Source organism: Aulonocara stuartgranti, assembly GCF_965226115.1.
Source record: "Aulonocara stuartgranti genome assembly, chromosome: 9".
NCBI classification, from domain to species: Eukaryota; Metazoa; Chordata; class Actinopteri; order Cichliformes; family Cichlidae; genus Aulonocara; species Aulonocara stuartgranti.
In genome coordinates this window covers 35216708-35233243 of record NC_138960.1, presented here as the reverse complement: position 1 = coordinate 35233243, position 16536 = coordinate 35216708, and the positions used below count along the sequence as shown (strand labels likewise).

General features: G+C 43.1%; 1 protein-coding gene across 1 annotated transcript; it reads right to left on the bottom strand.

Moving 5' to 3' along the window:
- Window positions 1–5095: 5095 nt before the first annotated feature.
- On the bottom strand, window positions 5096–12221 carry LOC309714369 (uncharacterized protein). The gene is made up of 14 exons (XM_082546779.1): window positions 12052–12221; window positions 11257–11462; window positions 10930–11073; window positions 10219–10357; window positions 9449–10139; window positions 8964–9105; window positions 8696–8839; window positions 8551–8613; window positions 8258–8316; window positions 7045–7235; window positions 6558–6958; window positions 6185–6284; window positions 5806–6001; window positions 5096–5713 (listed from the first exon to the last, which is right to left on the bottom strand). The coding sequence occupies exons 1-14, from the start codon at window positions 12172–12174 to the stop codon at window positions 5571–5573; spliced, it is 2742 nt and encodes a 913-aa protein (XP_082402905.1). The 5' UTR covers window positions 12175–12221; the 3' UTR covers window positions 5096–5570.
- Between the last annotated feature and the right edge of the window lie 4315 nt (window positions 12222–16536).

The window sequence follows — 16536 nt, the reverse complement described above, 5'->3', positions numbered from 1 at the left end:
TTACCTGGCAGGAAACGCGGCGCCTAAGCGGCTCAAACGCTCAAACGTTTGGTTATACTTTACGAGAACGGATGACAACAGGGCAACTTGCAATACTTGCAAAGCAGATATTTAATTTAAGGGAGGAAACACTATGAATATGCAAAAGCATTTGCTCACAAAACACGCGATGCCCTTAAATGAATGTCGTGTTTTTAATTCCGCTCCGGACTCGTGAATCTCAACCCAGCAGCAGCGGTAACGTTTGCACGTCCTCTCCCGTTAATGCGGCAGGTAAATAATCAACTACAGTGCATATTATGTTAGTGCGATCTGCCTTATTACAAACCTGCCATTACTGTGCATTTAGTGACCATGATGAGACTGAGTCTGGCTCAGATGCTGGCAGCTCTCGCTGCAGTCTGCCGGCAGCGTCTCCTTTCAGGCCAGGATAGACGAACGTCACCGAGCAGAGACTCAGTTTGTGGTCAAAGGCTTGCACCCGTTTGCCACAGCAGATGCCCCCAATTTCACTTTGGTAAGTGAATGTGTTTAATTGTAGGCAGGGACATTACTGGATATTCTTGTGTAGTTGCTACAGAATAATTTATGTTAAACTTTGTTATTGCTACAGGAGAATATTTATTTTATTATTTTACATTTACAATTTTTTTTCCTGGGGACCCTGTGACACCCCATTGAAGAGCCGTAGGCTGGATCTCTTAAGATCTCACTGTTGGGTTTGTAAGGCCATGTTACTCCTACATTTCTATCTTGTTCAAAGAGAAGATATAAAACAAAGTTCTAAGCTAATTGTTAATAGGAAAATTGTACTTAGTAGTCAGTATAATCTTTTAATGATATAAGTTTGCATATGGTAGAATGCTGCATGTAATCATTTGTGTGTAGAAGTATATAGTTGGTGGCATATTGAAAGAATGTCTCATCCTAGGGGGCCTGTAACTCTTCAAGGTGTTCTAGCGTCCACCCCCACGTCCTGGGAGCATGGGAAGAGGTCATACCTTGTTTTATTGTTTTAACGTAGCTATGTCTGTTTTAGTCTAAGTGCCTTTTGTTTAGATGAACTGCTGGACTTCCTCACTGTGTTATCTAGGGTGAACCATCTAGGGTGAGGGGGAGACTACCCTCTTCCTGACCAAGGATGTTCCTTTTGTGCTGTAATGTTATATGACCCTTTGATCAGCAAGACCACACACACACGCGCAAACACACACACACACACACACACACAAGCACCCACTGAAGTATAAATAAAGACCGGGGCAGTTTCTCAGTGCGAGTCTCAGGTCTGGAGGCCGCCCTTGCTAGCAAGAAGTTCCGTGTGTTTCTCTTCTCTGAGTCTTTACTGAAGAAGTGTTATAGAGTATATTTCTTAACATTATTTGGTCCTTCGTAGCCGGAGCAGAAAATATCTGAACTGTTATCTGTGACTCTGTTCCAGGATCCAGCACTGATTCCTGACGCCGTGGGGAGCCAGCACCGAAGCCTGTGCACAGCCCTCTTGGACAAGGAGAGAGCCCCAGGACGTCAAATTCGGGTCTGGGCCGGTGTTTTTAAATCTGGTCCACGGCGCTGGGATTCAGTCCGATGATCTGAACCACCAGTGAGAAGTCGGAGGGGGAGAAACACTATTTTGGTGTATAAAACGGCCGCAAAGGTTTAAAGAAATGTGATAAAATAGGTTTAAGTTCGCTAAAAGGAACTGTGTTTAGACTAGTTTTAGAGGCAGCTGAAATTACTTTGTGACAAATTAGCGCGCAAATGTCTGTGTGTGTGTGTGTGTGTGTGTGTGTGTGTGTGTGTGTGTGTGTGTGTGTGTGTGTGTGTATGTGTCTGGAAGTAAGTTGATTTTACAGCACAATACGCTGCCGAACTACTTCTATTTTTGTTTTCTTTGCTGAGGCTCACGTACTGGTGACAAAGGAGAACGGTTGAGTTTCATCTCATAAAACTGATACCGCTTCACCGTTAGGGTGAAGTCGAAGGCCGTATCAGTAAACCACTCTGAAGTCAAGCGTGCCAGCGACGGCCCAGCAAAATCTTTGAAAATGGGGAATAAACAAGTAAAATTAACACCTGATGAGGAATGGTTAGAAAAACACCAAACCGGAGCAGGTAAAATAAGTGCAAATAGGTGGAGAAATCCACAAAAAGCAAAAAAAAAAAAAGCAGATTCTTTAGATTGCCCTGATCAACAACAGCCGGTGCTCCAGACCATTAATTTAACCAGTTGTTAATAGTAATCTGCATTAAGCTTAGGGTTGCTCAAATTCAGTTTAATGACATATGAGATGAAGTAAAATAGGTAAATATTTAAACTAATGACGTGCTCAGAGGCATTTGACCTGTTTGAAAGACTGTCGTCTTATTATGAGCCATGGTTGAGATATAGAGCACACCTGTGAAAACAACTAATATGTTGAACCCTGTATGAAACATCTAAAGGTACATGATGGAGAAGCTGAATTGAATATGAAAGTGCAAGACTTTGCCACTGTGTGGGGCAAAGCACGCAACCACTGTGAGGTGACATCTGGTGGCCAAAAATATGAAGAGCAGCTTGAATCTACAAAATAAAATGTACTGCTTCATTATGATTGCCCAATCTGCAGAGTGGAATTCTCAGTACGGTGGGCCACCATTGTGTTGCTTTGAACATGTATTTTTTGGGGGGGTGAAAAAACTGTCATGTCTATTTATTTAATAAATAAATGTGATCAATAAACTTTCCTTATTTAAACATGTGCCATGATGTGGTCTTTCTTTGCTTGTGACTTCTTGATGTTGGTAAATACAATAGATGAAAAATTCATATAATAATGTACAACACATTATGGAGGATGCTTCTGCTGTGAGGTCCTGCCTCCACGTACTTTTGGAATTAATCACTGGACAGCTGGACAGGTATGTTTATAAGTAATATTATATTAGGCCAATTTTCCTAGACATATTTTTGACCTGGGGGTAGAATTGATTGTGAACTGGAAAGGGTGAATGCTTATAACCTTGTAAAGTAAAAACTCGATGTATTTCAGGTCATCCTGTTTTTATTTTAGAAGAGAATTTGTTCCACTGTTGTTATGGTGCCTGGGTCGTCGACCCAGTGTTTTGTGTTTTTGGTTCTTTGATTTTGATTATTTCATTATATTCTACCCTCATATATGCTGTGTGGTCTGTGCCCTTTTAAGTTATTTGGATTCTTAGTTTTGTTCTGTTTGAGTTCATGTTTGTCTCCGGAGTCTGCACTTTGGGTTCTCCATTTCACCACTCCTGCCTGCACGCAGCCTTCACATGACAGAAGATCGCACTTTTTCACTTCAGAGTTGGACGCTGAGATGGAAGGACTGGTTAAATTGCTGGACCGCATATCCCAGTCCAACAGCTTATGGGCTATGTCTGTGGGACTGAGCACAGTGGAAGCAATGGTGAAAACCAGCCCCTGGCTTCAGCAGTTTGCTTCGGAGGGGGCAGGTCAGGGCACGTGAGCTTGCCCTGTCTCTCACCACGCCAACGGCTATGCGGTCGGAGGATGAGGAGGTCGACTCCATTTCTCCACTGGTTCCCTCTTCCAGAAGGAAACGTCGCCCTCGCCAATCCTCTCCTCAGCCCTTTTCCGGGATTACAGAGAAATTCGGTGAGTCACGAGAGTGCTTTTCCTGTTTCTGCTACTGTTACTGTTCTGGCTCTTGGCTCCTCTCCTCCTCCTCCTCTCCCTTAGCTTCCCTGCTTAGCCTCTTGTGTCCTTGTCTAGTCTCGTGGGGTTTTTTTGTAGTACTTTTCCCTGGAACACTCTCTCACAGTCTGTTCTCTAAAACCTAAAAGAGGAATTATGGATTTGATCAACTGGTCTCTGAATGCAATTGACACCCTTTTCTTAATGAGAAGTCTGGGCTCGGGAGAGCCCGAGTGTCCTGGAGGTACTTTCCCTGCCGGATACACGATGGACGGGTGGTATAACTGGAGGGTCGTGTGCCTGGCGGGACTGTCGATCGAGGACGCTGAAGATATCTACCTATTCGGAACCATGATAACAGGGTTCTTGCTGATTGGAGCTGGCTAGGCCCTGGCTTATCGAAGAATTAAGAAAGCGGAATCGGCTGTTTCAAACCCCCACAAGGGGTCTGGTGTCTGCCCCTTCCTCTGTAAGACACAGAAAAGGAAAACACTTCCCTGCCTAGCCTTGATAATCTAATGTTATTATCCATTGTTCTTCTAGTGATTCAAAGTTGATTTAGAATATCATGTTCGGGACTCTCTGACCCAGAGACTTATTCTAACCATTATCCTTGTATGTAAGCATGTTTGCAATCCCACTCTGCACTCTAAGTCATTCCTACAATATATCAGTCGGACAGTCACACTGAACGAAGCTTCAAGCTTCAAGCAGGCCATCACTAGTTCAATCCATCATCCAAAAATGGAAAAAGTATGCCACATGCAATTTGGCAGGAGCCATGAAGGGGACACAGCAATCAGGTGGAAGATGTTCTGGTAAGACAAGACCAGAGTTGAGCTTTTGAGCCTAAATGCCAAGCGCTACATGAGGCGGGAAAGTAACACTGCTCATCACCCTGAACACACAATTCCCACTGTGAAACATGGTGTGGAAATATAAAGAATATTAATGTGTTAAAATGGCCCATTAAAAGTCCAGAAATCCCACTGAGCATCTGTGGCAAGACTCGAAAATTGCTATTCACAGACGCTCTGCATCCAATCTGGCTGAGCTTGAGCTATTTTGCAACGAAAAATAGGCAAAAACTTTGGTCTCTACATTTGCAACGCTGGTAGAGACATACCCCAAAAGACTCGCAGTGAATTGCAGTGAAAATATTGACGCAGGGGGATCTGAGTGCAATTGCACGCCACACTTTTCAAATTTTTATTTGCTTAAAATTTTGAAAACCATGTATCGTTTTGGTACCACTTCACAATTTTGTGCTCTTTGTGTTGGTTTGTCACAGAAAACCTCAATAAAAAACATCAAAGTTTGTGGATGTAAGGTGACAAAATGTGTCAAAGTTCAAGGGGTATGAATACTTTTTCAAGGCACTGTATATGCGCCATATGATGTGATGAAGAGTAACACTTTGACTGAGGAAGCACTAACACGTATGTTTTTATTGATTAATAACAAAGATGTATAGTAACCAGTCCAATGATAGCCATAGATATTCAAAGCAAAAATGATGAGGAAAGAGGAGCACACATCAACAGTAACACTTTCTGTGAATCACACTCTAACATATAAAAAGAAAAGCTGCTGTAAAGCTGCACGACTGAACAACAAGCCAAAGATTCATCTTTCAAAGTCTGTTTTATGTCTGTTTTCTCTTAAAGCTGGCAAACACAAACACAGCTGTAACAGCTGGGACTGTGCCCTACATCATAAAGCTAATTGAGGTGACTGTTGTTGTGAGTTCACGCTACACAAATGAAGCTGAATTATAAAGAATTAAATTCATGATTGATTTAAACATGAGCAGATACACAAACACCGAAACTCTGACAGCAAAATGAGGTTCATTGAAAAGTAATGCAGGAACTGGTATTCTGATTACACTGCTGTCTTAATTTTCACTCGAGGCCAAACGCTGGTATTTGACCTTTGACATTTTGGCCCTGTACAGGAGCACTCCACAGATCATGGCAACAGCAGCAAGAAGACATCCAGCGATGAAGACCAGGTTCAGGTTCAGGTTCAGGTTGTTCCCTGAAGACCACAATAGAACCTCAGCATTGTTCACACTTTAGTGAAAGTCAAACAAAGAAGCTAATGTTAAGAAGCACTTTGTGTTTCCATACCTGCACTCATGCTGGTGTCTGCTGACCTCTTCAAACGCAGAGGACCCTGGGAAACGAAGTGCGCTGCAGTCTGGATGGCAGAGTCCCTCTTTCGGCGGTGGGAGTGGTGGTGATGGTTTGAGTTGATGCATCCCTGTGAGCACCTGCTGTTGGGATTCCCTGCTTCACACATCATTACTGAACAGCTGATGTATACCTGAGTGAAACAGGACACACTGTCAGTATATCAGCAGACGTACAGTTGCCCCCTCTAGTGGAACAAGAGCAGAGCTGCAGTCAAACCTTTGCTTCTCCATCCCAGCCAAGGAGAAAGCACAAATTGGGCATATTTATTAGTGCTTTTAGAAATTGGAGCTTCTAGATATCTACAGTTCTTTACCTGATCGTGCAAACCGATGAACTTGAAGGCCTCGATGCAGAATCTAAACTGTCTCTTGTTGTCGGTCTCATGGATCATCACAGTTGGGTCCACGGGGCACCTAATCAGAGCCGAGCACAAAGACGACACAGCTGCTGTAACTCCATGTCTTACAATCAAAGCTGCTACAGAAGCAGAGACATCACAGGGTTTCTACAGCATTTCAGAATCAAAGAAAAGAGAAAACTTTGGTAAAACTCTGGTTTTCCTTCTTTTCTTTTATATATTGATCCAATGGTGGGTTTTCGTATCAAACTTGGCCAAATTATCAAATGTTGAGGTAACTGATGTGCCGTAAATAATATACACTTCACTTCCATCAGCACATGCGTACCCGTCTTCAATGATGGAGTAGGTTGGCTGGGAATTGGGGTTGTCGTACGGTGAGGCTCTGCAGGACTCCACAAACATCTCGGTGTCGTTGACTATGGAGGACGCATCTATCTCCATGTAAATCTTCTGCCCTACGTCGTACTCCAGAGGGTACGAACTGGGATCAATGATGCTTCTGAACTGGTTGTTGGGGTAAAACTCAAACTGGTAGGTGAACGTGCCGAAGCCTTTATCAAACACTTCCACCATCGTCCTGTGTGCTGTGAAGCCCAGTGACACGTTCCCCTTTTTGGGGTACTGACAGTAGAACTCTACTTCCAGGTTATGTTTCCTGGTGATCAGAGCTCCGCTGTCATCCACTGTGGTGATTTCATTCTTGAAAATGAGATGTTCCTCGTCCTCCTGCAGAGTCAAACATCACTCTGTCAGTCCTCGTTCTGATATCTAAACCAACAACAACAGAATAGATACAAAGGAGCTCTGGTTACCTCGATCTGAGTGCCACAAGCATTGAGAGGGATGACGCCGATGATGTGAGTGCTGTTGGAGTATCTCTCCAGGCTGCAGAGGGTGTTGCTGGGCTCACTGAGACGCAGGTGATCCTCACGGAGTCCACGGAGGGACGATTTCTCCACCTCGACTCTCATTTCAGACTCAGTGCAGATCACGTTGGTTTTAACTGAAACAAGTTAAAAACATATAAAATATGATGTAAGAAAACATACAGACTTAGAATTTACCTTATGATACCCATTCAAAGGACTCTTCATGTCACGGTACTGGGTCGTGTGACCCAGTGTTTGAGTTTTAGGTATTTTTGTATTCATTTTCGATCTAGTTAATTTCTAGGTTGCTGGTTAGTCCTTATTTCTTAGTTGTTTCTGTCATCTCCCCCTGTCCTCAGTCTCCCTGGTTCCTGCGTCTACGTGTCATGTTTCTTGTCGGTTATGTTAAGTTCATGTCTATGTCTCCGTGTTTCCTGTTTTATTTTGGAAGAGTCTGGTGTCCTTTGTTCATTGTAGTTAATGTTGCTCTCCTCTGTATTGTCATTATGTTTCATTCGAGTCAGCTGTGTCCTCATGTGTCTCCACTTCCCCTGATCACCTCATGTGTGTATTTAAGTCCTCAGTCTTCCTTTGTTTGCCGTTGTGTTGTCTGTGTATCTCCCCTATCCCTTGTCATAGTTTGTATATTGTTTAGTCATAGTCTAAATTCTCAGTAAGAGTCATAGTTTCCTAGTATATGTTCAGGTTTTCCCTCAGTTACTTTCTTGTTGTTTTTTCTGTGAGTTTTTGGCCCTAAATAAAGGCTCGCTTTTTGTTAAGTTCAGTTTTGTCTCCTCGCCTCTGTCTGCTCTTGGGTCCTCAACTCACTCCACACGGTCTGCCCTCGCAGACCATGACACTTCATTAAGCTAAACCTAATGCAATCCAACACAACAGATTTAAAGATTTACAATTTCAGTTTATTTTAATGTTGCCAGAAATATGTCAAAATTCTCCAACTTCAATTGTCAAAAAGTTAGAATATTAACTATAAAAAGAATGAGTTAAGTCTAAAAAAAAAAATATTGACAATAGAAAATTGAGAATATGTCCAAAAAGTTGACATATTTTCTATTTTTATTTTTAGTTATTTATTTTGTTTTTTATTTATTTTTTATTTTTTTAATTTTGATATCAAAGACAACTTTAGACTCACTTTCCTCTGTTCCAACTTTCAAGATGACACACCTCATCTCGGACTGATAGACGCCGGACCTGAAGAGACAGAACGATAAGTTGACTTAATGTGTGACTTAAATAATTTTCCTTTTTATTATTTCTTCAAATACTCTTGAAATTGTAAAGCTTAAGGTCAAATTAGGAGAGCTTCATTTTATAATTTGTTCATAGTGGCATTATTTATTCCAAAAGCACATTTATTTAAACTTCTCACACCTAGGCAGAAAATCCATTTTTTTAAAGCACTAAAAACAACAAAAAGTCACTTACTGTGAAGTCGGGGTGCCGTGGTTATGAGAGTGGGTATTGCCTGGAAAACTGGTCACTGCTGACCTGAAAAACCCACAAAGAGTCCAATCATGACTTTGCTCTCCCAAACTATTTCTGTGTTTAAAGGAATGAAACCGAGGCTAACCCTGTCGCCGATTCAACAGCAAAGCACACTGGGAAATAATCTCCCAGATCGCTGGAGAACGGCGTCCACCGAAGCACAAACTCATTATGTGTGGTTCTGTGCTGGGTCATATTCATTGGCCCGCTCATGATGATATCTTGTATTCTGTAAGAAAACCACAGAAGGAAGCAAGGATTAGCTCATTAATGCTGAGCTGAGCTTTCCTGCTGAAGTGATAATAATGCTTCGCTGCCATCAGGCCTCCTTAATCAAGCTTTGTCTCACTCACGCTGCATATGAAGCCTGTGCTTTGATTCTGATCTCCACCTCTTTGTTGACCTCTGCATGAATGCGCTGTCCGTGTGCAGGTGTTGGGTGCACAAACTGGGGCAAGTATAGTCCCTCCTGGCATGAAGGAGCAGGTGGATCCACTGGAGTACAGTTAGAGTAGTAACAAATAAGCATCCGTTACCAAACAGGAAGAAGCAGCTGTCTGCATAGCAAAAGTTTAAGGCTTTAAACAAACACGTGAAGTGGAGTTTGGTTCTTGGGCTGCTGAAGAATTCAGTGCAAACAGGTAAAACTAATATTAAGTTTTTAAGATAAACTGTGGGTCACATGAGTAAATAGGTCTGCTGCAATCAGCTGTTTCTACCACAGTTACCACTGTCTTCATGTGCAGAGTCATGAAAGCAGCAACATGCTGAGAACGGAGCAGAGCGGAGTGTGCTGCATCATCACATCATCAAACACTGAGACAACAATGGGCCTTACCAACGAAAGAGAACTGCAACGGTAGTTTACTGAGGGGAGGAGAGGTCGCCTGCAGCGGTCTGCCCGTAGTCCACCACCATGGTGTGGTAGTGCGGGCTGTTGTAGTTGTAGTGTGCGCAGCTGTAGTTGTAGTAGGAGCGGCTGTAGTTGTAGTAGGAGCGGCTGTTGTAGTTGTAGTGGGTGCGGCTGTAGTTGTAGTAGGAGCGGCTGTAGTTGTTGTGGGTGCAGCTGTAGTTGTAGTAGGAGCGGCTGTTGTAGTTGTAGTGGGTGCGGCTGTAGTTGTAGTAGGAACGGCTGTAGTTGTAGTAGGAGCGGCTGTAGTTGTTGTGGGTGCAGCTGTAGTTGTAGTAGGAGCGGCTGTTGTAGTTGTAGTGGGTGCAGCTGTAGTTGTAGTAGGAGCGGCTGTAGTTGTCCACCACCACCATGATGTGGTAGTGGGGGGGTATGTAGTTGTAGTAGGAGCGGCTGTAGTTGTCCACCACCACCATGATGTGGTAGTGGGGGGGTATGTAGTTGTTGGATACATGGCGGCAGATCGTTTCCTTCTTGCGGACAGAGGAGACCTGGAGGACTGGGATCCATCGGAGTATCTCAGACTGATGTGTCCTTGTGGGAAATCCTCCACCACCAACTCAAATGCATTCACTAACGGGTTAGCATTAGTGTATTGGTAATGTAACGTGCAGGAGTCCTGACAGTGGGACATTTTGGAGTTAAAAGGGAAAAACCACAAGTGAGTTATTGTACAGTGCATTAGAACATCAGCTAACCTGGTGTAAGTGGAAGCCTGAATGTTGGGTGCAGCCGTAGCACTCTGCACTTCCTGGATTTCCATATCTGCATCTGACTTTGTCTCCATCAGGATCAAAGGACATCAGCTTGTATGTCCGTGGGCAGTTTTCAGGAACTCTTTAATAAACACATTAACAAAGTCTCTCTCAGTGTCTCACACAGTAACATGAGTCAAGCACTGACATGATTATCTTGTATTATCTTGTAAAACTGATCAAGAAGGTAGAAAGAAAAATATGTAGACAATAGAATGAAAACTAAAATTAATTTGTCTGCTAGTTGATAAAAAACAAGAACTTCTTGTTTTCCTTTTTCAGAGAAGCAGGTTTTGCCACATGATGACATTTTCAAATTCTGCTGTTTAGAGGCTCATAGTTTAATTGGAGATAAATTATCTGAATTTCAGGAGCTGGACCTCGCCTCCAAACACACCCCTTCCAGTTCTAATGCATGTTTGTTTTTGTGCCCCACCCTACCTCTCCTTTTTTAATTCTTTCAATTCTTTCCATTCTTCACTTCTGCTTAGTACACGGGGATCTGCCAGGCCTGGTAGCCGCCACCAGTCCCCTTCGAGGCCTTCCCCAAACCGCAGCTCAGCTCATGTTTTCGCCTTTATCTACTAAAAATGCTGTCAAATCTGAAATGAGGACGTGGGCCCAGTGAGAGAAATCAAACTTCAGGAAGCTTACCTGAGGAAAGGTAGGATGGCAACTTCTGGTGCTCTGTTTGGTTTTCCAGTGTCGGATCTTTCTCCTAAATCCACAAGAGTGTTCAAGTACCAATAATGGCTCCAGTAATAGGTCCGTGTGGGGATCCAGCAGCAGCTCGCTGCCCTGGTTTGTTTGGAAATAACAAAGTCATCCACCCACCAAGCTCTTGTTTTATCATAATATCAGACAGATTTAATGACTGTGGTGGCTTTAGATGAATAATAATTAATAAAAATTAATAACCAATAATTACACACAATGAAGCACATCAACAACATCTTCATACTTAAAATGAAAAATGCTCACCGCATTTCAAAAGGTCTGTTGCTCGGGACGACCCGCGTGGTGACGGTTTCAGTTTCACACCATTGTCTGTTATAGAGTGGAGCACTGGTGCTGCTGTCCAGTCTGCCTCTCTGACTTCTGGAGGTGTAGCCACAGTATCCACTGGAACAATACCAGTAGAGGGAGTAGTAACATCCATCATAGGTGTCTCTGTCCCGAATTTCCACCTTTAAAACATACAAGCAACTCAGTCAGATTTTAGTTTGTCACTCCATGTTATCTGCAAGAAGAAGGTTCTGTATCTGTGTTTGATCATGTGATCACAATTTTAACACAATCAATAACAAGTGTAGGTCATGGAAGCCACGTCTGCAGCCATTGATTAGTCAAAGCACTCTGGATTTAGAGGTGAAGAAAGTGAGACATACTACTACAACTACCAATACTACTACTAATAAATAATACATTTTTGAGGAGCATCTTTCAGTAACAACTATGTGACAACGGACTTTTATTAGTTTTATTCAGTTTTTTTTTTAAAGTTAACTATTTGTTTAAACTTTTATAAAAGACAACATGTGTGCACTCGTGCGTTTAAAAATAATAATAATGTGTTTCAATGGATAAGTTAAGAAGCGACACCTTTTACATTTTTAACTTCATTTTCTGTTTCTTCTATCAGAATAATCAGACCTGTGCACAGAAGGAAATAAAAGTCAGAATAATCAGTGTGAAAAGAGGAGATTCCTGTTCTGTCACAGCTTCACTTATTATCTGTCATTATTATTAAGTACAGTTAAACGTTGTGTATCTCACATTAAATGAGCCATCAGGGTTTCTTCCTTTGTAGGTGTAGGTCGTGGTTCCCCCAAAAAAATGAGAAGCAGACACCAGTGAGACCAGGAGCAGCTGAAGCAGGAGCATCAGTGTGGACGCCATGATCCTCCAAACCCACCTCTGTCTCCAGAGATGCTGCTCACATCCACCTGCAGCATCTTTATATACGAAGCAGGGCACAGTCCTGCCAAGTCTAGTGGCATGCACGCTATGTGAGAGAACAATAAGAGCTGCAAAACTGGTCTGAGCAGGAAAACACACCTTTTTAAAAACATATATATACTGTAAATGAGTAAATGAAACCTAACTTATCTGATTCCTGGCACACAGACCGTGTTATTGTTATCCTGTAAACACAGGGTTACGCCTGAAAACCAGTTTAATCCATGTGATAGTTTCACATGACACCAGGTTTCAGTACAGCACAAATACATCTGTTCTAACACTACAGAATTTCCTATGTAGAGAATTTCCACAGTGATCACAGTACATGAATCTGGGCAGAGTCCTTCTGCATAGTTTGAATGTTCTCCTTTCGTTTGACGATGTAAAGTTAAATACATATGTGTTCTCAGCAATGTTCCCTCTAAGCTGCTGGCAGGTCTCTGCGCACAGAAAAAAAATCTAACCTGAATTGAATTTAACATTAAAACTTTAACAATTCTGTTTTGCAGTGTTAGTCAGTGAGTGACTGGCTGCTCCTGTATGGGATTAGAATGATGCCACCTTATCCCATAGTCCAGCCAATAATGTGATTCACATTCATATATACGCAGCTAATCAACGTCGTTGACAGGCTATGACGCGTCCTTATTAGTGATGTGTCGGTCGCAAACGAAACGGCTCTTAGAGCCGTATGGCGTTATTTTTGTGCCACTATTCTGAGCGCACGTAAAAAAAAGTTTGCAGGTACAAGTGTTGTATTTTGAGGAGAAATTTATTTTGAGCGAAGAAAAGCTAAATTTGAGTGAAAAAAATTCATTGCTGCGTGCAAAAAATTTATTTCAGTGTTTGCTATTATCCACACACAACAGCAGCCCCTCTCGCTCAGTTTTTCATTTGCTCTCGCAATGTGTTGCTCGCGCTCTCAACATTTCTGCCCGTGCGCGCTCAACTCTTTCTCTACACTGTTATATTTGTGCCACAAAACCAGCCAATCACAGACCTGGATGCAAAATTATCTGATTGGCTGTTCTGGTCTCCAATCAGCTCGAAATGATGAAACGAGGCAGTGGCAGAGGAACACAGAGTGGCGGAGTTTGAAATATAACTCTGTCTGTGTCACAAAATAAACTTTAAAGATATTTTCATGCAAGAATGGTGCTGCGTAAACTTCAAGTATCTGCTCGATTCATCAAGACATCACATATTTGCATAAGTGCTCTGACGTTTTCGGAGATGCCTGTTACCCACCAGCTGACCGCATAGCTGGACCTGCCGATGGGCATACCGGACATTTGCCCGGTGGGCCGATGATGATTTTTCATTTTTATGTTTGTTTGTCTTTGTAACGGTATAAACAATGAAAGGTGGTGGATTAGCCAGTTGGTCACAATCAACTCGGGGCTGGACCAATTACAACACATCCGTATTGAGGGGAAAAGGAACACGATTCGTCCCAGACTTCAGCTACAATGAAAAAGACACAAAGCTGGAGTTATTCTGTCTTTGCTGCACAGCTGCCTCTTCTCTCATTCTCTCCCCTCCTTCTCCTGTTGCTACTTCAATCATGAAACTGATCAATGATCAGCTGATCGTCTCTCTTGTTTCTTGTTCTTATCACGTAATAATGCAGAGTTCATCATATAGAAATAAAAACCTGAAGTTGTGCATTATTTGAACACGTTGCCTGCCTGCAGCACTAAAGGACTCCGTGAGAGACGTCTGTCTCGCCCTAGCAGCACCTGTCCCTGTCCTCCTCTTCAGTTCGCCTCAACATAAGCTCGTCATATTCTGTGATGTGATTTACTCTGAGGTTTTTGACAAGGTTAGTGATGTTGCCACAACCATACATGCCAACCCTCCCGGAGCCACCATTCTCCCGAATTTCCACCTGGACAACAAAATTGAAAAACCATATTGCAGAATTCATAGCGCGGCCCAGCCAATTCCAGTTTCCAACAATGGCGGCAGCTACTTAGTTTTAATATTACTCTTATTTCTCTTTCTAGGTCGCAAAAAAACTTTTAACATATTTTCAGGTGAAAATGCTTGAAGAATGTTTGAAGTGTAAACTTCAAATATCTGAGCCGACAGACTGTCAGGGTCCTGGGTCTCCTGACCCAGCATTTTTAGGTCTTTGTGATTCTTGTATTTTGTACAGACATACACTCTGTTCAGTGTACGTCTGTGTCTTTGCATGTTTGAGTTTCTCGTGTTTTCTGTCACTCTGTATTGTGAATTATGTTCTCATGGTTGGTCTTTCGTTACTCCCTCGAGTCTAGTTCCTTGTGTTCCAAGCTTAGTATTTCCCTCTGTGTATTTTGGTTCTTAGAGTCCTCTGCCTTATGGTTTATGTCTCTGTGTTTCTTAGTTGCTGTCTGCACCGAGTCAAGTGTGCGTCTCTGTGTTATACTTCCTGTTTTACTTTGAAGGTCTGTGTCTTATGTGAATGTGTCCTGCTTTGCTTCCTTGTCTCGTCAGTCCTGATTTCTCCCAGCTGTGCCCTCCTTCTGTGTCTCATTCCCCGCGTTACTTCCCAGTGTATTTAAACCCTGTGTTTCTCTGAGTCAGTGTTGTCTCTCATGCTGTGTGGGTCTCCCTGTGTGTTTAGTTTGGCATTTTCCAGTTTACTTTAGTTTGCTTCTGTATGACTTTCCCCTGCCAGCACTAAAGCTGAGTTCGTTGTGTTTAAACCTCGTGCCTGAGTGCCTGCATTTTGGGTCCAACTCCTGCCTGCCGCACAGCGATTCATGACACTGACACATCGTCTTCAAACCCCCGCAGTCTTTCGCTACTCGGGTTAAACATGATATATAAGCCACTTTGATAACTTAAAAATGTTATTGTTTGGCTTTTTCAGTGTTTTATTTGTTCTTGAGTAGATCTGTTTGGCTGAGATTAAAGTTATTAGATTAGATTAAATTTAACTTTATTAATCCCGATGGAGGGTTCCCGAGGGATTCACACAGCTGAATAAATATCAAACAGAAAATGAATTAAGCAAAGTGTGAGACGGTCGAGAGTTTACGTCAGTGTCCTGTTATATTTTAGATAGCAAGGAGCAGACGGCAGAGTTTCACTCCACTGAGGGAGCTTGTGACGTACTCCCCGGCTTTCTTTAGACCGCGAAGGCGGGTCCTCAGGTGGAAGCAGCCTCTGAATTTGGACACCCCCGCTGTTTCCGGGCCGGCCAATAATAACGGTGACATTTAACGTATTTTTTCCGATAAATAAACACTGTAAAATGTATTTATCACCCCCCCCCCAACAGCCCTTTTTAATGTCTCCCTAATTCTGATGTCTCAAGGTTGGCAAGTATGGCTACAACACCTCACGTTTTTGCCACATGTATCGCAAACCACGTCTCAGCTGTTTGTGGAGGTAAAATACGTCTGCACAATTACATTCAGCCATTGTTGTGAGTGCGCACGCCAAGGGGCTGCGAGACATTTGCACAGCCGTATTTCGCACATGACTATGAAAGGCGGAAGAGGAAGTAGTTCCTTTGAGTTAGTGCGCATGCGCCAACCAGCGTGCAGCCTGTTACAGTCGCTCCTGCTTTTCTCTTAGTTTAGCTCTTTTTTCTTACGTATTCTTTTTTTTTCTGACTTGTATTTTCCTCCGTTTTCTATCTCTTACTCAATCATGTGGATTGAGAGAGTTTTTGTTCTTCTGGTGGCCGTGGAACTGTTACGTTTATCAAGGAACGGGACCGCGGCACATCTCCTACACGCACGGACTGTTTACTCCAGAGATCAGCTGATCGCCCTGATGCCGGCCGGCTCGCTGGCCAGGCCCGCAGAAGTACCAGCTGAAATTTGGAGGAAAACACATCGGGGATGCAGAGGTCAAGGACAGAAGAGAAGAAAAAAGGTGACGGTGAGACAGCGGAGGCTCGAAGCGAGGAGGAGGTTTAAACCGTGTCTGCCGTCTATCGTGATGGGAAATGTGCGATCGTTGGCAATTAAAATCGACGAGCTCTCAGCACTGGTACGGAGTCAGAGGGAATACCGAGAGTGTAGCCTGATGTGTTTCACCGAATCATGGCTGCACCAGGTCATTCCCGATGAGAATGCTTCCGTGGAAGGCTTCCACACTGTTCGGGCGGACAGGGACAGCATCGCTAGCGGTAAGCGTAAAGGAGGTGGGCTTGCTGTTCTAGTTAACAACCGGTGGTGTAACCCTGCCAACATAACAATCAAAGAAAGGATTTGTTGCCCGGACACTGAACTGTGTGCTGTTGGACTCAGGCCGTATTATTTACCCAGGGAATTCTCTCACGTCATCTTGGTGGCTGTTTAT